We start from the raw sequence: 21,401 nt of genomic DNA, 5'->3' as shown, positions 1-21,401 counted from the left end.
AACAATTTCTTGGTCAGAGGGGAAAATTCCTGTGGAATAGTCGTATACTTTCTTGATTGTGAAGAAACTTTGACTTGTAAAAAGACCTTTATAGGAGCACCCATCATCCCTCGTTTGGTTAGAATTGACATTTCATCTAAGGCGGATAGCTCATGTGCTTCTTTTGGTGTACTCAATGCACCAACTTTTTTATTTATTTTTGTTTGTACAGTTTATGACGTGGAAATGGGTCGGACCGACCTTATCCTAGAAAATAAAAAACAAAAACAGGGAGAAAATGGTCAACCCACCGCCCGAAAACCTTTTAAAAGAATATAACCAAAAAATAATAATAATAATAAATGAAAGATAAGGAGAAATAGAGATCGATGGCAATGGGGCTGATATGAACATACAGGAGTCCTTTTCGGACTGAAAGAAAAACAAATACCATTCTGTGTACCACAACATAACTAAATCCATCCAGATTTTACGAGGAAGTTTTGTACAATTAAAAAAAAATTACAGCTCTTTAACAATTAGGTCAACAAGGTTACCCTCTGCGTTTATTTATTTATTAATTAAGGATTTTTTATTTATTAATTAAGCATTATTGCTTTTACAAGACTCAATGCCAGTAATTCGATTCTCGTTATTATTATTTTTTAATCTTTGAAATTAACTAACAAGTAATAACGACCCTTTTTTCTATTTTCTTTTCAGCTAAGTAAAAAAGAAAAAAAGGAAAAAGAAAAATAATAAGTAAAAAATTCCTTCTCTCTTTGTCTCCTTACTGTAGAGACATCTGTCGGAAGATTCAATCCGGTTTCGATTTCGGTTTTTCAACTCATAACAGGCTCCTGCGTACAATTCCAGGGTTGCCTCTCCCAGTCAGGTTTCTGTTTCGTGTTAATTCGAATTTTTTTCTGATACACTTTTTATTTAAATTTCATGTAAAATGAAAATGATCAGATTGAACAGAATTGTTTGACTCGAAACCCTAGGTCTTGTTTGGTTGATTAGAAGATGTGATAAAACAGTAAACCGTAATTCCTTTTGACTCTATGGATTTATGTGTTAATTCTGACAAAACTATGGGATTCTTTCATGTAGTTGTGTTGCGGAATTATATTTGAATTTCGCTCTTTGGGATCTGGTAAAGCGATGAGCTCTCAGATTATTTTTTTGTTTAAAAAAAATTCGTTAATACAATCTTGTGTTCTTTAGTTTGGTGAATTTGATGTTTTAACGTCATTTTGTACATGCTATGGATGTGGAATATGTTGTACTTAGGGATTTCGTAATGAAATTTTGGATTGGAAAATTTCATTTCATGCCAATTGAGAAAATTGTTTTCCTTTTATTGTTGTAAGATTGTTTATAGGATGAATTCGTTTTTAGAGTTGACTTGTCTTGATTTTATAGAATTAAAGCTTAATTTCCATTTTCCCAACCAGGGTTGCTACAATTGTGCTTGCCAAATTGAAGGTCAGAAGGAGTCATATTTTGTGTCATTAAAAGCTGAAGAGAAAGAGTGCATACTTGTTTTTGTTATTGTGATGTCTACAACATGCAGATAGTGTCACAGTTGTCCTTGGAGTCTGAGGTACACCTTCATCCTGAGAATAATCCAACTCAGGATGCAGGTCTTGTAGTAGCCTCATCCACCCTTAACAATGCTGTCCTTCAGCAGTCTGGTATGTTATTCTGTTTGTTATTTTCATAATTAGGTTTTCTTATTTTCTGTTCTTGAGTGAATGTGCTACTTGATAAATAAATTTTCTGTGAATATCAAATGCAGCTAAACGGCAATGGGCTGCGTGGACGCGGCAAGAGGAAGAAAGTTTCTTCACTGCATTACGACAAGTTGGCAAGGCATGTTATTGCTAGCATGTATTTTCAACATTTTGTTTGCTCATAATTTATATTCCTAACTTTGTTATGCATTGCTTCTAGAATTTCGAGAAGATCACTCATAAAGTACAAAGTAAAAACAAGGACCAGGTGATTTGCTATGAGATCTCACTGCCGCTGTTTGGTGATTGCTTACCTTGACTGTTCTCTTTTCTTGTCGATATTTTAATGTTTTTTTTTTTTTTTTTGGTTTTGGTTACTTTCAGGTCCGGCATTATTACTATCGTCTTGTTAGGCGTATGAACAAGCTGCTGGGTCCAGGATTATGTCTGGATGCAAAAAACTCCAAGGATACCAATGCTGCAATGCTTCGATGGTAATTATATTTTAAATAGGTCAACCTCTTTTATTTAGGTAGATTCTTTGTATACACCAAGTACAGTGGTAGCAGAACGATCTTGAAACTGAATGTTGCTTGTATACTCCAAGATGTTTACATAATTATCCAATTTCAGTGAACTGCAAAATTTTATATCTGGTAGTGGTGTTTTTGTTAAAAAGAATATTTGTTTTTCCCAGGTGGTCTTTACTGGAAAAGTATAGCTGCAAAGCATCAAAGCTTCACCTAAAGCCTCGAAGGTTTAAGATATTTGTAGAAGCCTTGGTTAGTCAACATTTTCAATTACTCATCCTTCAATGTTTTCCCATGTTTAAAACTTTGCCTCTTCTGCTTATGCTGAAACTGATGATGGATATATCTTTGCTACAAAGGAGCACCAACTCTTGAAAGACAGGAGGAGGAGTGTTAAAAGAAGATCTTCCCAAGGGGAAAACTGTTCACCTACAGCTTCCAGTAATGTCTCGAGTCAGAATAGGCCTTCAGGACAGGATACTTGCACAGTTAAACTGGTCCTGGTTGACAGTCAAAACATACAAAAATTAGGACCTGCAAAAGGATCATTCAAGCGCAATGTTAACATAGGTGTTAATCGTAGTAGCAAGGGAGAAATGACAACTTTGAAACCTGCAAGGCAACAAAGGAAACCAGGTGATTCTTTTTTATTTGTTTGTTCTTATGGTCTTTAGGAAAATCAGCATTAGTAAATGACATTATGGTCTTTTAATTCTTGTCTTTGCATGTTGATATTTTTCTCTGGGACATTAAGATTTCTTTTATTTGCATGCATGTAACTTGATTCTCAGCAGGGACTGCCTTCTCAGCTGCATATAAAAAGTGGGAAAAGGCTGCAATTGCTGGGGTTTCTTTAGTTGCTGATGCTGCTGAGCATTTGGAGCGGACAGCTACTGATAAAGATGGCGAACTTGACCAAGGTACACCCCATAAGATTGAATTTTGACAATATATTTTGTTTTGTAAAATAAAATTAAACCTAATCATGATTCTTTTCTTTCCAGGGCCAAATGCACTTGGATCTGTTGATAAAGTTCCCCTTCCTTTGCCTGCTATTTCACAAAATCTTTTCATAGAGAACATCACACACACCTCTGTGAAACTTAAGCTGCAGCTGTATCCAATTGATGATGGTACTAGAAGAGCCCTGGAAATGGTAAGAGATTTTGATGGTGTAGAAAAAAGTTTTAGCAGCTGAGCAATGTCGGGGGAGTAATTGTATCTTCATGTCTTCACAGGATAACCATAATCCACATCTAGAGCTCACGCTTAGTACTCGCAAGAAGATATCATCAGTAGTGGAACATCTCAGTCGCAAATGGGGTAATTCCAGTGTAGCATCCGGACAGCTAATGCTTTTCCCCTACAGTGTTCAAAGAGAAAACCTAGTGGGTTATCAGAGATGGACACAGGACTCAGTTGTTAGTGCAGCAGATGTGTATGCAATTATTGGGAGCCCTCCACTGTTCCGCTTAAGGTTCCTTTCTCATTTTCATGAACTAAGATGTGCTTGCATAAAAGATTAGTAATAAACTGACTGATTGATGAATTATGTATGAAGGTATGGGTGGTTTTCCGGTTCTGAACTTGTGCAAGCTCTGTCAGCATCTTGCTATATTCCTGTTGTGTATAATGAAAATGTCAAAAATGGGAAGGACCAATCCATGCCATCAACTAGTGATCAATCTGAGAAGCTTGTGGATCCTTGTAATGGTACTTCTGTGAATGAAAACCTTGTAATTGCATCTTCCTTAAGTGATATGCCCCATGAGATGAGTAGGTGCATTAGCACTTCAAAAAGTAATTTTGTGGAGTCAGATCCTGCAGTTAAAATCTCATGGCACAGGGAGCCTGATGGCAAGCCTATCAGTAGACAATTGGAAGATGAGGTAATATCTTCTTACCTTGTGCACTACTTACTACGAAGGACCTTAAATATATGTCATTATGCTATTGCTTAAAACCGTGGATACTTGTTTTGGAATTTATTAATAAAGTTTACTTGTCATAAGTTCTATGATAAGGATGAATGATTAATTTCTCTGCCACTAATGGGAGATAATTTCTCCTTGGACAGTCTTAACCACCTGTTACTTTATCAAATTTGGTCTTGCTGGAGTGGATTTTATTTTACTTTTTGCTTGCTAGCATTTTTCTTTATTATGCCCCAAAGGGTAATAAGTTAATAACATATTAGTTTTGCCAGTGACGAATTAGAATTTTGCTTGGTTGTAATTGAGTTGGCAGATTTGCCATATTTTTGTTAGATAGATAAGAGGAAATTTTTCTTGTTATGTTTGAAGAAAGTACCATGTAAGAGGAAAGATAATCTATAAAATAGTGAAATATAATGTTCTCTTCAAAATGAGAACTTCATGAAGATTAGACTAGTTGAGATTTGATTTATATCAGTTAAAAATACTGCATTCCATTGTTTAAGGCATAGTAGCTTCTATGATTGAAAAACAGTTAGTAGTGATACCAGATCTACTAGCCGTTTTGTAATCTTGAATTTTCTGTGTATGCTTCAGGGTAATGTGAAATTAAGCAATGGTACTGCATTATCAGCTGGGGAGTGGGCGGACAGTCTCACCAATATAAGCGTTGGAGATCTACTTTCAGAAGTGCCTCATGGTGTTGATGCATCACCTGAAACTCCTCAATGTCTTCAGCAGATCCCATTCAGCTCTGATTCATTTGATGCAGCCATTGCTGCCCATATATCTAAACATCAAAACAGGATGGAGCATGTATCCACCTTGACATCCCATACTACTTCCATCTGGGATGCTGAAGAAACACGTGATGCTTTCTCATTTCAAAAGAATCCTACTATATATCAAGAAGCTTTTAGAATGCCTGACATTGATCCTGCAGTAGACTGCATACTTTTCACAAAAATAAGTTCAATGGGTTCTGGGGGACTTATTGAGGTATCATTTCATAAACAAATTTTATTTATTAGGAAAAGAGGTTACAAAGTGGAGTAGATATAATTTATTCCTTTCCCTGTAGGAATTACCAGCTGATAAAGCAGCTGTGGAATATATTGCCGGAGAAGACCCCATGGATGAGAAACCAACTGATTTTCATATCCTGGAAAATATGGAGAAGGATTTCAGTGGGCTAACAGACATGTTTTGGGTATCATAAATCACTGACAACATCTGTTATTTTTTTACCTGATAAATTTTCTTGTGAGAAGCTAGGCTGTTTTGCTGATATGTGGTTTAGACAATGCTTGTTAGTAGGAATAGGGAAGTAATAGTTGATATTTATTCTTTTTATATTTATACTCTTTGAGCAGAGTTTTCTTCATAGCTGACCTTATCCTTGTTGTCTACGTGTGCAGCCTGACTCTTTAGGACCATTAGAATTGGACATACCATCCTCTAAATATCCTTGCGAAGATTTAATTCTTGGTGATAGCCTTGGAGGTTTAAACAGACTGATAGCCAGCAGTCTGGATGCATTTCAAAATTGCTCTTTCTTTGGGTTGGATAAGAAAGAACTGACAACAACAGTTGAAACACGAGAAACTGCCACCCTTTCTGATTTTAAAGTTGGCAGTCAGGGTTAAGAAATCCACCAAGTTGGGTCTCAGGCAAGCTTTCCAGAATTCAGAAAACTGTATTGTCATTACCATGCAGCTAGCTACAATCACTTCCTAGTTTAGCTGATCGGAAGGGCAGTTGATAAAGCAAGAGAATGCTTTGATTTGTGAGGTAAAGTTTCTCCGACCAAACAAAACGCCTCCTTCATCTCTACAAGAATAGACATGGAAAAAGGTTTATGCTCCATTTCCAACTTTTTCTTGTATTTCTGTGTATACTGTTTTGTGGAACTGATGTGAGGAACTCTGCACAACCCCAATAGACAAGAATAACTTCATCTGACATCCTTTGTATGTTTTAGTTGGATAACCATATCTATAAATATCTTCACAGCTTTCTGATTGCCTATATGGAACAATTTCTTTCACATAAATCCTATAATTTTCTGTTATGATTATAAGTTCTAAGCGTACATGCTGATGCTGTATTACTGAAAATGCATTAGTTTTCATTAAGGTGAAAACTTTGCTATAGTCCCAACATCAACAACACTTCACCAGTCCCTTATGCCTGTTGGAGGTGCTGTTCCGGTGCCGCCTACAGATTTGGCGATGAGTGATTGTGGTGTGTACTAAATGGGTTTGAGAGGGTCTTGTTTTTCTTTTTTCAGTGAGTGATTGTACCTACATGTCTCTGCATTAAACCAACTGACAAGCAGCTTTTGCGGCATTGGAAATTGAGCAGGCATGAAGTGTTACTTTTCGGGAGTGTTTGCTTTGGGTAATGTTTTATTACCAAAATAGAAAGATTACCTTGAAGATAGATTATTTAAAAAATTACTGGGTATAAATGATTACTATGTTTGATAAAATTTGGTAGGTATAAATAATTATTGTGTTTGGTTAAAAGTAATAAAAGATTACTAGTAAATTATTTTACTTAAATGCCATTGAATATAATTATTTTAAAATATTTTTTATATTATTTGTCATATTAATTAAAAATAAATTTATTTTTGTCTCAAAAAATTAATAAATACTAATATACTTATAATAAAATCAAGATTACCTTGATAATCTTTAAATATCTAAAGTGAAGGTAGTAATCAGATTATCACCTATATTATTTGTCACGTCAGTATTGATAATAAAAGATTACTGTAATCTTCTATTACTGATAAACCAAACAAGGGAATAAAAGATAGATTATCAAGATAATCTTTAAAAACCATAACCATACGCCCTTCGTAAACATTCTGCACATCTTTCCCAAAGCATTTGCAAGCAATAGGAGAGACAATTAGATTATAATAAAACTATCCCTACAAGTAAGTCCTATTGGCTTTTGTGTATAATCTAATTAGATAATTTTTGATTAAATAATATAATTATTATTTTTATTTTAAAATTATCAAACTAAATGCTATTATACTAAATTATGTAAATATTATATAGTTTATTAGTACAAATAATATTATGATAGTTTAAGATGATATACTTTAACAATATGGAGATTGACAATTTATTTTCATTCTCAAATTTCTTAAAAAAAAAAAAAATTATTCCCACGCAAGGTTTGGTTTATTTCCAAATTCCTACTCTCTAAGTTTCAAAAATTTAAATATTTATATTTTTGTTAAAATTTTTTGTTATAGTTAAGAATAAAATTGTTATTTAATAAAAAAATAATTACAAAATTAAAATTTTATCATATTTTTCTCTTTTAGTTTAAAAAATTAATAATTTTTTTTCACCTAAAGTTTAAAAACCCATTGAAATTACTAGAAGATGTTGATCTACATGAATTTTTCAAATTTTAAGTAAGAGAAATTATTAATTTTTAAAACTAAAAAAGAAAAAATGATAAAATTTTAATTTTTAAAATATCTTTTATTAAATGACAGTTTTATTATTTTAATAGAATAATAGATATTTAAATTTTTAAAATTTGACAAACAAAAATTTGAAAAGGACCAAACTTTGGGTTCCTATAAACTCAATTCTTTCCTTAACCCAAATTTTCTAAGTCTAATGCCATTCATTTCTACCATTATAAATAACATTACTTTTTATTTTTCTCAATACCATTCAACTTTTCTATAATAATTTGTTAAAATTAAATTTTCTCACATTTTTATTTTATTAAAGAATATAAAATTTTAAAAATAGTTATTGTTAAATTCAAAACTAGAGATTGCAATTTGGACCCGATTTTAGGGGCCCCGACCCTAACGGGGAGGGGATTCTCCGATAAAAACAGGGAAAGGGGCGGGGATGGGGATGAAAAAAATCCCCGTAGTTGGGGACGGGGATACATATTTCCCCGCCCCGCCCCGCCCCTCCCTTCCCCTCCCCTCCCCTCCCCGCCCCGTCCGGGCCCGGCCCGGCCCATCCCCTCCCCACCCCACCCCTTCCCATCCCTTAAATCTAATATATTAATATAATAATTTCTAAACTATTAAGTTCTAGAAATTTTTACATTATGATTTATTAAAACTATAACTTTAATTTTACTAATTTTTGAATTATCAATTATCAGTTTTTACTAATTTCTGAACTATTAATCTAATATATTAAAAAGACCCCAGAATCTCATTATCATAAAATGCAAATACATCAAATTAATTTTATTTCAACTTCAAAACTTAGTTAGTCAATCCACCAGGTTTTACACAAAAAAAAAAATTATAAACTTGATAAAATCAATTGAAGTGAATGAAAAGTGTTAAATTTAATTTTATTATAAAATTACCCTAAATCACATACATGAAGAGCTACTAATGAAGAGATTGATTATTGCATATTGTTAGATTTTATGAAAACTTTGTATTTGAACAAAAATAATAATGAATATTTTATAGCTCTTGTAGCAAGTGATATTTTGGGAGAATATGATTTATTTTATTTATTGAAATACATAAAAGAATTAAAATTTATATTTACGGGTATTCGGAGGGGATTTTTCCCCGCGGGGATGGGGAGGGGATTTTTCCCCGTGGGGACGGGGCGAGGATGGAGAGGGGATTTTTCCCCGCGGGGACGGAGAGGGGATAGAGAGGAGATTTTCTTTCGCGGGGAGGGGACGGGGATTATTTTTTATCCCCGTAACAGGGACGGCGCGGGGATGGGGGTTGATATCCCTTACGGGGACGGGGACGGGGATTGATATCTCCTCCCCGCCCCTCCCCATTGCCATCCCTATTCAAAACATTAAAAAATAAGTAAAAATTTGCATGAAGTTTTAAAGAATACTAGAGAAGAGAGAATAAAAAAATAAGGAAATTTTCTTAAAAAATTAAAATTAATATATTAAAATTATAATTATTGGAGAAATTTTAATAAAAAATTATTGTGTCAAGTTGTGTTTAGCTTGCTATTATAGTCAACATCAAGTCAAATTCAAATTTAGTTTCTCTCAAACCAAACTGAATTCAAACTTAGTCTGAGTGAAACTCATTAAAAATTGAAAATGATAGAAGAAAAAAGAAAAAAAGGAAAAATATTTTTCAGAAAAATAAATTTAATAAATTATAATTATAATTATTGAGAGATAAATTAGTAAATTAAATATTATTAGATAATAATTAATTAATTAAATTTTAATTTTTTATTAGAATTTTTTTATGATTTTAATAAAATTAAGGATAATAATAATTAAAATTTGTATTAAATAGTGAAAGTATTTTTATTATTATATTAACTATGGATATGATTTACCTTAAAATTAAATGAAATTTATCAATGAAAGTGGCAGGTGACGATTAAAATTAGACTTTTCAAACTTTAACGGTAGGTAAGTAATTTCATCCAACTTTGGGGTGGAAAAGAATGGCCTAAAATTAATTCAAAACTTCCATCTGACTCTAGAAGACCAAAACCCAAAATTCTTTCTCTACAAACAAGAAAGGCAGCTATTCTTCTCTATAAATTACTCAACAACACTTGTTTCAGATCTCGTTCAACTCAAATTACTCAAGTCACCATGTCCAATCAAGCTGAATCCTCCGATTCGTACGTTTTAGATATCAATTTTATTCCATTTTTCATTTTGTTTTTATGTTTTCGCAACTTGTGTTTTCAATTTCGTTTCAACGTTTCGTTTGATTTCATCTTGTAGTAAGGGGACGAAGAGGGATTTTAGCACGGCAATTTTGGAGCGGAAGAAGGCGCCGAATCGTCTCGTTGTAGATGAAGCTGTAAACGACGATAACTCTGTGGTTGCGCTTCACCCGGATACCATGGAGAAGCTCCAGCTCTTTCGCGGTGACACGATCTTGATCAAGGTTTTATTTTTTTCTTGGGTTTTTGTTTGCTTTGTTGTATGATGATGATTCGGTTGTTCTATATAAGTGTTTTATTATGTCTTTGCGTTGACTATGATTGGGATATGTTTAATTGTTTCCGCAATGAGGGTTTCAGGCTAATCTACTTTCGTTTTTTCATATGTTTCTTTTGGAGTTATGTTATAATGTGGAACGAAATTTTGTCCTAGTGAATTGTGATTGAAATTGTGTTAGGGAATGTATTATCTATGCAATTCGTTATTTTAATTTTGGAATATTTGTCGTCATATGGTAATATTATTTATGTAATTACAAACTTTGATATCAGTTGGAGATCATAGGTTTCAATTCAGTTGGAACCATTTACCTGAAATATGCAGTTTCTTATCCGGTAACGTTATAGTGTGTTGAGTGCTATTATTGTAAATTGCTAGATTATGAAACAAACTCCCAGAGCTTTGAGTTTGAGGTTTTATCTATATATTTCGTATTTTTGGCCTTATGCCAAGACTACTCTATCTGTTTTCGGGCCATGGTAGTGGTTTAGTGTCAGTCATGAGACTCTTTTTTGTTTCAATAGTATTGAGATCCCATGTTATTGGTAAAACAATTGTAAATTATATTCAAATATCTTATTTCCTGCTTTTGGTTTTCAGGGAAAGAAAAGGAAAGACACTATCTGTATTGCTCTTGCTGATGATACGTGTGATGAACCAAAGATAAGGATGAACAAGGTGGTGAGGTCAAACTTGAGGGTTAGGCTTGGAGATGTTGTTTCTGTTCACCAGTGTCCTGATGTTAAATACGGAAAGCGTGTGCACATATTACCTGTCGATGACACAATTGAAGGGGTTACTGGAAATCTCTTTGATGCATATTTGAAACGTGAGTTTTGTTTCTACAAAAATTTATGGTTTCCTTAGTAGGCCTGTTAATAGATAACCAATCTGTATATAATACCATTGGTTTTTGGTTTTGTAATAGAAATTTTAGGAACACTCTTTTGATAGTCAAGATTGACTTGTATGAAGTTGTTATTTGGATTGGTTTTGTGCACTCTGATGAGGCTGGTTCAAGCTTCAGTTGTGGAGTTTAATTTCTTAAATCTTATGGTTGTTTGATTCCTATTTTGCTCTGTCTACAGAAGCTATACTTTTATGTGTAATTAGTCTTTCAAGCCTTTAGTTAAGCCTTTTCTATCTAGATATTTACATATGTTACAGGTTTTGTCTTTTACCCGCCCGTGGTTTGTAGAGGAACCCAACCTTCCTTGAATTCCTTTTAATCCTACTGTTTCACTCATTTTTAGCTCTATAATTGCTTTGCAAATAATAAAAATTAATTGTACTACCATAAATTGTTCAAGAATATTAGGGTATCCATCAAGTATCTAAAATTCTTGTAATAGCAATGTTTAGTTTTTGGTTTGCAAAATTAAGTTCTAAGGGCAGGTTTGCTAGTTTGCTGAATGTGTAAAATTTTCACCTCTTCTAGTAATAATATACTTTGCTTTTTGGTATATAAAAAAACAGAAAAATTTATCGCCATGTCTGTCTAGTATGTACAGACACTTAATTCTTTGCCTTCTTCCTTTTCTAATTTGCAGAGTTCATAATTCAGTAGATAACCTACATGTTGTTGGCAGTGAACTTCTAGTTTTCCTTAATTTCTTTTAGTTTGGCATTGCTTTTCTATGGTGATTGGATCCATTTCTGAATATTGAAACGGCACTTTGCAATTTGTGATCAATTTAATGATTTTTTTGGCAAAATTTCACCTTTTTATTTTTACACTAAGATTGTTTTTGAAAACTCTAAAGCTATTTCTGGAATTTGTTAGAACCGACTATTCTAAATTTTCTTTGATATAGATTTGTTTTACTCTTGTATGATAAAACATTGGCTTTATCATGGTGTTTGGTTATCATTAGTTTTGGCCAAATATAATAGATTTGACTTATTGTTGATATATTTTTGGTGGATTTTATTATTTCTGAGTCTATTGCCTAAATGATTGCAGCTTATTTTCTGGAGGCATATCGTCCGGTGAGGAAAGGTGATCTATTCCTTGTGAGAGGAGGAATGAGAAGTGTGGAGTTCAAGGTTATTGAGACTGACCCTGCTGAGTACTGTGTGGTTGCCCCTGATACTGAGATCTTCTGTGAAGGAGAGCCAGTTAGAAGGGAGGATGAGGATAGATTAGATGAAGTTGGTTATGATGATGTTGGTGGTGTCAGAAAGCAGATGGCTCAGATTCGAGAATTAGTGGAGCTTCCATTGAGGCATCCACAGCTCTTCAAGTCAATTGGTGTGAAGCCACCAAAAGGAATTTTGCTTTATGGACCTCCTGGATCTGGGAAAACACTGATTGCCCGTGCCGTTGCTAATGAAACTGGTGCTTTCTTCTTCTGTATCAATGGACCAGAGATTATGTCAAAATTGGCTGGAGAGAGTGAAAGTAATCTTAGGAAAGCGTTTGAGGAGGCAGAAAAAAATGCTCCTTCAATTATTTTTATTGATGAGATAGATTCAATTGCTCCCAAACGAGAGAAAACTCATGGGGAAGTTGAAAGGAGGATTGTCTCCCAGCTCTTGACACTCATGGATGGACTGAAATCCCGTGCACATGTGATCGTTATTGGAGCTACAAATCGTCCCAACAGCGTTGACCCAGCTCTGAGAAGGTTTGGTAGATTCGATAGAGAAATAGACATTGGAGTGCCGGATGAAGTTGGGCGTCTTGAAGTTCTCCGTATCCACACAAAGAACATGAAGCTTTCTGATGATGTACTGTTCAAATCCTATTTTATTTTTTGTTGTTCGATATTCTACTTTCCGAAAGAAATCTCACGTAATTTTGTGGAATTTTCTGTTTTGTACTGTGCAGGTAGATTTGGAAAGAATTGCAAAGGACACACATGGTTATGTTGGTGCTGATCTAGCAGCGCTTTGTACTGAGGCTGCTCTTCAGTGCATCAGGGAGAAGATGGATGTGATTGACCTAGAAGATGAGACAATAGATGCTGAGATACTCAATTCTATGGCAGTTACAGATGAACACTTCAAGACTGCCCTTGGAACTAGCAACCCATCTGCTCTACGAGAAACTGTGAGTATTATCAAGATATTTCTAGTTGGAACTTCATTACTATTATTATTTTTTTCATTGGTTGAGTATCTCATTAAGAATTTTGTAATCAGGTGGTTGAAGTGCCCAATGTCAGTTGGGAGGATATTGGAGGACTTGAGAATGTTAAGAGGGAGCTCCAAGAGGTAACTACAGTTGATTCATGGGTTACTTAATCCTTCATCTATGTAAAATAAAAAATTTGATAAATTTGTATTTTTGTGCACAGACTGTTCAATATCCAGTGGAGCATCCTGAGAAATTTGAGAAATTTGGAATGTCACCCTCAAAGGGAGTCCTTTTTTATGGTCCTCCTGGATGTGGGAAAACCCTTCTGGCCAAAGCTATTGCCAATGAATGTCAAGCTAATTTCATCAGTGTCAAGGGTCCTGAACTGCTTACAATGTGGTTTGGAGAGAGTGAGGCCAATGTAAGGGAAATCTTTGACAAGGCTCGACAGTCAGCTCCTTGTGTCCTGTTCTTTGATGAACTCGACTCAATTGCTACCCAGGTTTGTTTTGCTCTTTCCCTTAATGATTTCAACTTATTTTAGATCGCATTGACTATTTTTGGATGTGGTAAATGTCTACAATTACACAAGCTAGGGGATTATGACTTTCATGATTGACAACAGCGCTACCTGAAAAAGTTCTGTTGCAATTTTAATTTAAAATTAATACTGCTGAAATTTTAAAAATTTTGTTAAAGACGAGAATCACTTATTATATTTGTTTAGTTTGACCATGGAAATACGTCTGGATTGTTCTTAGCTCACCTATCCTTCTGTTGGAGAATTGTGATGATTTATTCCATATTTTGCTTCTGGCTTTTACTTGCATTTGCTACTTGCAGAGAGGAAGCAGTGTAGGAGATGCTGGTGGTGCAGCTGATAGGGTTTTAAACCAGCTCCTGACTGAGATGGATGGTATGTCTGCAAAGAAAACTGTCTTCATTATCGGGGCCACAAACAGACCAGACATCATTGATCCTGCACTTCTGCGTCCTGGTCGTCTTGACCAGTTGATTTATATTCCTCTCCCTGACGAGGATTCTCGTCATCAAATTTTTAAGGCTTGCTTGAGGAAATCACCAGTTTCCAAAGATGTTGACCTCAGAGCACTTGCTAAGTATACTCAAGGCTTCAGCGGTGCAGATATTACAGAAATATGCCAACGGGCATGCAAATATGCCATTAGAGAGAATATTGAGAAAGTAAGTTCCACTGATTATGTGATATTAACATTTTCCTTCCTGAGCTATGTTATAGAGACCAAGAATAATATAATGATGGGATTCTTGTTTATTTCAGGATATTGAGAGGGAGAGGAGGAGAAGGGAGAACCCGGAGGCAATGGAAGAGGATGTGGAAGATGAAGTGGCAGAGATCAAAGCAGCCCATTTTGAAGAATCAATGAAATATGCTCGAAGGAGTGTCAGTGATGCTGACATACGGAAATACCAGGCATTTGCACAAACTTTGCAGCAGTCGAGAGGGTTCGGATCTGAATTTAGGTTTCCAGAAGCTGGAACAGGTGCTGCTGCATCAGATCCTTTTGCTGCAACTGCTGGTGGTGCGGATGATGATGACCTTTACAGTTAAATAATGTTTAATGTTGTGTCTGTTTAACTTATGCTTATGTCAACTTCTATGCTTGTTTATTTGATGATATGCATTACTCGTGATGGATAGTGAAAGCTTCAACATTACTATCTCAGACCCAAAGAAGCCCTTTGGGATGATTACTTGTGGTGACCTTTTGAAGTTGGAAGAGAACAGAAAATCTCTATTTTGATAATGGATGGGGCATGAAACTTTGACAAAAAGTGAATATTAGTTGTTAAGAGTTCTCATATAATGATTGGATGCCAATTGCCAAGGGCTATATATATATATATATGTATATATATAGTTAGGTATTGATTAGACTAAGCTACTTTATGGGGGACAATCCCACATGAAAAAATTTGAAAAAGAAAATTGACTTGGTGTATATTATTGTCCTTGCATACTGCTTAGCCTTCGATCTTTTCACCCTTTCATCTTTTCCTCTCGTCCACCCTGTCTTCATCTCTAGTCTCGATAATATCATATTGAACATAATATCATTTCATTTTTTATATACACTTCAATCATGTCCTCTTTGGGGGGCATAGCCTCTCCCCTCTCAAACCAACAATTTTTCTTTTTCTGGTGTTTTATGAACATATAGTAATTCGTAGGCAAACTTAAATTGGGTCTCTTTCTTACTCTCAACCAAAACTTTCAATATGCTAAGGTCTCCATGTCTATGCTCTTGCCAAAATAAAATCCTACAAACAACATATTTCATTTTGGTATCGATCTCATACGCAAGTGCAGTCTATAGAGAACTATCAGCATTCCTTTGTCCCATTTTGCCTGCTTCAAAGGAATATTGATATAAATTTTATATAATCGTTATAATTGAGGGTTAATTACTATCAATAATGTATGTATCTCTATAATTACATTAATAACATGAAATCAAAGTATAGATGTGAAAGTATAATTGAGAAGAGAAAGTTAAATGGCTTATTACAAATTTTGTTTCTAGGAAAGAACACTGATAAAAAAATATTAACTTCTTTCATAGATCAACGGCTTAAGGTATTCTATTTATAATAATAATCTATAAGACAGCATCGCGATTTTTGTTTCTTAAATTTGTTAATGTCGTGAGAATGAGATCCAATCAGGCTATTGCAGGGAGAATCTAATCAAAGTTTAATCCCAAACAATATATAATAAGAGTAAATAAATTTAATTTTCACCCTATATTTGAACTCAAGTCTTTTTCCTAAAAATTCTAATACTCAAACAAACCGTTTTGCTAATTTTTAATGTTTTATCTTCTTTTTATTTTCTTTTTTTTCTACTTTCTCATTTCTTGGATATTAGATAATACCGAGATGGAAATTGGAGGGTCTAAAAGTAATGATTTCCAAATTCAAAAGATGTGTATCATAGTTGTTTTTCTTAATTCTGATGTTGTTCTTCTATTTCAATGCCTCCAGATGGTTTTTTCCAATATTGTCTTCTAACTTCTAACACTATTTTTGCAGTTTTTCAAGATTATTCTCTTGTTTTCAATGTGTTCTTCAGTGTTTTCAACTTCAAATAACTGTTTTAGTCACGCTCTAACATTGTTCTTTTGTTTTCAATATCTTGTTGTGGCTTTATGACTTCATCCTTTCTTTAACTTTAGATACTGTTTTGATGACTCTTCAACTCTATTTTTTGGTTTCCTATATTATTCTCTCTAATTTAGGTGTTATTCTTTTATGTTTCCCAACCCTAATCATTTTTATAGCTAGACTATTATTTAACTTCAGTAAAGATGGATGGCATCTTTTGTCTTTTTACTAATTTAGTTTTAAAAAAGAAACTAAATTTAATATATATGAGAAGTTTCATCAAAGTAGGGTGGAAAATAGTGACTGAGCCAAAAATTTCTGCGACTACTGACAAGTGGTTGAAGAAGATAACCTAAAAAGAAAGGGAGAGAAGGGATTTCCACTGTCTATCAATCCTTTATTATTATTATTATTTACTACTTTACTCATCAGTGGTCCTTTTCCTTTAACCCACACGTGCGTTTCAACGTGGAAAGTCTTCAATTTCTCCTACATGAAAACACTGCCAGTAATTACTACATTTCAATTGTTCATGTCTGCTACAATTCAAAACCCTTGTCAGAATTTCACGTGTTTGGCGGGCCATCTTTCTTCACACTCTCAAATTTTCATTTCTCACCCCATCAATCGCCATCAACCCAACTGTAATTTTCCGTTGAAATGCTTGCAATTTGATGCTTAGAACAGTTTATCATGTGAAAGAAAATTAAATCAAGGGAATTGTGGGTTGAAGAACTTGCCAAAGTTATGAAAATTTTTCATGGTGATATATGAGGGAGAAGGACGATGAAAGGTCAAACTGGAAAAGGAAGAGATGATGGAGTACGTAAAGCTAGTGGCCGCACGAGCGGCACTGAGAATGGGAGAAAGGATACACACTCCTTTCCTCTATAAGGAATCTCGCTGTCGGCTGACATTTTCCATGCATCAATGGCCCTGCATCTACAACCCACAACTCTTTTTCTTTCAATTTCCTCACTTTTTTATATATTGAGCAACTTTACTCCTAATAACTATAAAATTTTAAATTTGATGATCAATTTCATAATTATTATATTAAATAAATCAAAATTTTAATTTTAAAATACTCTCAAAAAGAATTTAAACCCTTGCTGCTTGGATGCTTAGAACCCACTCCTTTGCAAATTTTAATCACTTTTTTCTTTTCTTGTATTTTCTTTTTTCACCCTAATTATTTCCTTACCGCAATTGTCTTTTTAATTATTCAAACAGTATTTTCATTTTCATAGCATCTCTCATGTCAATTTACATCATGGTCAAAATTAAAAGGTTATAAAACTAATTTTTTTTTAAATTACTAAGTATAAATTATTTTATATTTAATAAAAGATTACTAGATATAAATAATTAATATATTTAATAAATTTTTATAAATATAAATAAATATCGTATTTGATTAGAGAGGTAATAAATAAATATTAGTATATTATTTTACTTAAATAACTTAAAATATTTTCTTATGTTACTTATTATATTAACTAAAAATGAGGTTATTTTTATCCTAAAAAAATTTTAGTGATTTTTCAGTACCTTAAGTGAAAATAATAATAAAATTATCTCTTATATTATTTGATATATTACGATGGGTATATATATATATATATATATATATATATATATATATATATATATATATATATATATATATATATATATATATATATATATATATATATATATATATATATATATATATAAAATCATTTTTATCTATCTCCAACCAAACACCTCCAAAGGAGTTTGTATGTATATAATCCTTTTGCATTATGCTTTTCACCTTTAGATTTTAATATTTGATTTTCTTTTTCACTTTTACTGTGCATGATCAGGCTACTATATTGTATTACTTGTATCTAAAGATAACAATTTTGATCTGAATTTAGGAGCCTCAACTTTAATAAAAAGAAGATTTCTTGATAAAAATGGGGAAATAGATTAGGATAGAGACAAAAAAAATCCTTAGAATCGGAGATGAAGATACATAAGTCCTGTCCTTGTCCCACCTCGTTCTCGCCCTGCCCCGTCCTACTTTTGTCCCCATCATTTTATATTAATATATTTATTTAAAATACTAATATATCTTTATAGTTTTAAATTATTTATGTTTTTCAAATTTATTTAGATTTTTATTGTGTATATTAAAATGGTTAATATATGATATTTGTGATATTTAAAATAGTGAATTGATTTTGATTTTACTTAATTTTGTTATTTAATATATTTATGTTGTGTTTAAAAGGTTTGAAGAATAGATTTTTTCTCACAGATACAAGAAATAAATTTTTTCTTCACAAAGACAAAGAAGGGATGAGAAAAAAATTTTTCTTTATGGGGAAGAGATAAGAAATCTTTATCATTTATGTAATAGAAATAGGGACAGGGATAGGAATGGGGATTAAGATCTCCTCCCTGTTGTCATCCCTACTTGTTTCTTTTCCCAAAGCAATCAAAGTTAGGTCATGCTTCTTTGAAGAACAGGCATGTACAAATAGTATCCCAAATAGTGACTGTGTTGAGTTTCACAAAGGGAATGGGCTCACTTGCCATTAACATTTTGCCTTAGCACCCATATATATCATAAGTTCGGAAGGTGTCAATTTGACTCAAATTAATTTAAACTTAGGGTTAACTTGATTTCAAACCGAAATTATAATGTTTAATTTGAATTAGATTGTCAATAAAGTAACACGTCATTTAATGGACAAATAGTATCACGGATTATGTCATTAGATAAACAAAAGAATCAATTCAAAACCTAATTGAAGTTCCACTCAAACTTCTCATTCAAGTCAAGTCATAGATTTAATAGGAATCAGCTCAAATCCACACCTACAAAAGAACTAATGCTTTTTAATTTATGATAGATTTAACTTTGATTCTCTGTATTATTGAAAAATACATAAATTTTTGCATCATGTGGTGTTCAAAGTATGGCCAGCCACTCCATTTGATCTTGACCATTGGATTTTGTTCCACTATTTAGAAACAATAACTAGAACTTGGTGGGATTTGAGGACACAAGACTAGAAATTGAAGGCTGCCCATGGCCCGATCGAGCAACACAATTCTAAATTTTTTTTCTCTTGTCTGATGTTCCCTAAGCATCAGCCCTTATGCTTATATTGTCTTTGAAATTCACAAATCATATCCCCAACAATATCAACTCCACATGTCTTCATGCTTTTATCATAATGCTTTCATGTTTAATCAGTGAAAGCTGTTTAATTGTATATCCCATTTGAGTTACAGGAAGAAGAAACTGCGTGTGAAAAATAATTAGAAGTTTTTTCCTTAGTTTCTTTTTTAGTAATGATAATGTCAAATGAAGAGAAGAATCTTGTTAAATTTTTATGTTAATAAAACTTTGCTTTTAATCTAAATTTGCTTGAAGAATTCAACATAAAAAACTTTATCTTCAACCCAGAATTATGTTGAAACTCTGGTCCTTTAACAGTGGCTACAATCTCGAAGAAGAAGAGAGATGAAGGAGAAATGAAGAATTTGTGACATCCATTGTGCCTTTAAAACCTCAGCCTGAACTTCATTCAGAGAAAGGAGAAGAGGAAAAAAGGAGAAATTAAGTTGCATAAATTATAGAAACATGGACAGATCTACCATTAATTTATTTGAGAAGCTAATAATTTCATCAAGCTCTCTACTGAGTTATCCTAAAATATAAGCTACAATTACAAAAAGTATGTAATTCTATTATCACACTATATATAGCAAAGTCAAGTAAACAAAGCTGCAATCTGAAGTATCAATCAAGACTCGCCACGCTCGCGCCAGCAGACGAGCATTGCTATGCAACGGCGGAGGATGTAGAATTTCGCTCGTTGCTTCTTCAAAAGATGACTGCACTTCTGCCCAAAGGATCTGCAACGGTCACAGGCGTGCTGATTATTAAAGCTGTTTGTGTATATTTCCTTGCCTGCTGCCATGGATAAGTTTCCTCAGCTGCTGGTATCACTGCTGCTAGTGTAAGCAGTAAAATTATGAAAGGTAGAGAGAAGTGGGCAAGACTGGTGTATGTATATATAGAAAGAGGATTGAGAGACAATGGTGGGATGGGCTAATTATGCCAGTTCTCTAAATTTGGCTATAATATATTTAAAAAAAAAAAAAACCAGTATGGACCAATGTTCTTCCTGCCTAATTTTCACCTGAAATTAATATTATCAACTCTTCTAAACCCTAACCCACTAAACGAGGCAGCATTTTGAATTGCTATATAGTAAGAGAAGGCAGCCAATAGGCTTATGAATAATGCAAGTACTGATATTAGAAAATTTTCCGCAAGCGCGTTTGAATTGCTGTAGGGTCACGCGGGTGTCCTATTTTTCTTGTATGATTAACAGGATCCTGGAGAAAGAAAGATAAAAGTTAAGGAAGTGGCGATCACTGAACACGCTCAAACAATAATAGAGAAAATGTCTTTTCCTTGGTCCAAATTAGAACTTTTTGTAATTAATTCTTTGAATAACCAATAATTTAACGACACAATCACCATTAAAATTATGCTTAATTAGTTAGGCTTATCTGAGGCTTAGCAGAGAAGAGGAGGAAGAAGTAGAGGGTTTCAATTAAGTTAAAAAGAAAAAAAGGGGTTGATGATTGAGAATTGTACGATCCAACAAAGAGTGTCAGAGATTCTGGAGATGGGGCCTGCCATGTGCTGCTAAGCCGGTTTCAATTAACCTTTTTTTATCTTAGGAGGTCTCTTAATTGATGGGTCGCCATCTCTCATTATCAGCCAGAAGGCCCACGCTTAAGCTTTTTATCATCTTCAAATTCCGTCTGCATCTTTGGCAATCTTTCATTAATTATTTCATTTAAAGTTTAGCCTTCTTCACTTATCACTGTTGCCTTCTCTTGGCTAACATCCATGGCTCTTTTCTGGGTCACTGTAACTACTTAAACTCACTTAATCTTTAATTCACCTTAAAAGAAATTTTATATATTTTGATACAAAATTTATTTGAAAATTCATCAAAATGTGACATGTTATTCTTTGGAAAGT

At 33.4% G+C, this 21,401-nt stretch overlaps 3 protein-coding genes across 4 annotated transcripts; 2 read left to right on the top strand and 1 right to left on the bottom strand.

Moving 5' to 3' along the window:
- The first annotated feature begins 651 nt into the window (after positions 1 to 651).
- On the top strand, positions 652 to 6,209 carry LOC123227852 (TSL-kinase interacting protein 1). 2 transcript variants are annotated; one of them, XM_044652981.1, is made up of 14 exons: positions 652 to 874; positions 1,437 to 1,676; positions 1,781 to 1,854; positions 1,936 to 1,983; positions 2,100 to 2,209; positions 2,413 to 2,497; positions 2,605 to 2,881; positions 3,040 to 3,165; positions 3,250 to 3,401; positions 3,484 to 3,722; positions 3,807 to 4,134; positions 4,777 to 5,178; positions 5,261 to 5,389; positions 5,598 to 6,209. In XM_044652981.1, the coding sequence occupies exons 2-14, from the start codon at positions 1,550 to 1,552 to the stop codon at positions 5,823 to 5,825; spliced, it is 2,325 nt and encodes a 774-aa protein (XP_044508916.1). In that variant the 5' UTR covers positions 652 to 874; positions 1,437 to 1,549; the 3' UTR covers positions 5,826 to 6,209. The 2 variants fall into 2 exon arrangements, with proteins under 2 accessions (XP_044508916.1, XP_044508909.1); XM_044652974.1 differs by having other exon boundaries at positions 3,037 to 3,165.
- A 3,442-nt stretch (positions 6,210 to 9,651) lies between these two features.
- On the top strand, positions 9,652 to 15,036 carry LOC123222423 (cell division cycle protein 48 homolog). The gene is made up of 9 exons (XM_044645188.1): positions 9,652 to 9,809; positions 9,916 to 10,081; positions 10,738 to 10,966; positions 12,101 to 12,867; positions 12,968 to 13,189; positions 13,282 to 13,353; positions 13,437 to 13,718; positions 14,060 to 14,419; positions 14,517 to 15,036. Exons 1-9 carry the CDS (start codon positions 9,781 to 9,783, stop codon positions 14,805 to 14,807), a joined length of 2,418 nt encoding a protein of 805 aa, XP_044501123.1. The 5' UTR covers positions 9,652 to 9,780; the 3' UTR covers positions 14,808 to 15,036.
- Positions 15,037 to 19,943: 4,907 nt separating this feature from the next.
- Positions 19,944 to 20,708, bottom strand: LOC123192907 (small polypeptide DEVIL 16). The gene has a single exon (XM_044605614.1). The coding sequence runs from the start codon at positions 20,320 to 20,322 to the stop codon at positions 20,146 to 20,148; it is 177 nt and encodes a 58-aa protein (XP_044461549.1). The 5' UTR covers positions 20,323 to 20,708; the 3' UTR covers positions 19,944 to 20,145.
- Positions 20,709 to 21,401: the final 693 nt, after the last annotated feature.

Source organism: Mangifera indica, chromosome 1 (genome assembly GCF_011075055.1).
Source record: "Mangifera indica cultivar Alphonso chromosome 1, CATAS_Mindica_2.1, whole genome shotgun sequence".
Taxonomy (NCBI): Eukaryota; Viridiplantae; Streptophyta; class Magnoliopsida; order Sapindales; family Anacardiaceae; genus Mangifera; species Mangifera indica.
Note: the sequence above shows the minus strand (reverse complement) of the source record. Positions and strands in the feature narration are given on the sequence as shown.

Excerpts from the sequence above, each read along its gene's own strand:
- LOC123227852 (XM_044652974.1), top strand. The coding sequence starts at position 1,550 with ATGCAGATAGTGTCACAGTTGTCCTTGGAGTCTGAGGTACACCTTCAT. Across the intron at positions 1,984-2,099 it reads AAAGTAAAAACAAGGACCAG|GTCCGGCATTATTACTATCG; the intron begins GTGATTTGCTAT and ends GGTTACTTTCAG. Across the intron at positions 4,135-4,776 it reads GTAGACAATTGGAAGATGAG|GGTAATGTGAAATTAAGCAA; the intron begins GTAATATCTTCT and ends TGTATGCTTCAG.
- LOC123222423 (XM_044645188.1), top strand. The coding sequence starts at position 9,781 with ATGTCCAATCAAGCTGAATCCTCCGATTC. Across the intron at positions 12,868-12,967 it reads ACATGAAGCTTTCTGATGAT|GTAGATTTGGAAAGAATTGC; the intron begins GTACTGTTCAAA and ends TGTACTGTGCAG. Across the intron at positions 14,420-14,516 it reads TTAGAGAGAATATTGAGAAA|GATATTGAGAGGGAGAGGAG; the intron begins GTAAGTTCCACT and ends TGTTTATTTCAG.
- LOC123192907 (XM_044605614.1), bottom strand. The coding sequence starts at position 20,322 with ATGGCAGCAGGCAAGGAAATATACACAAACAGCTTTAATAATCAGCAC.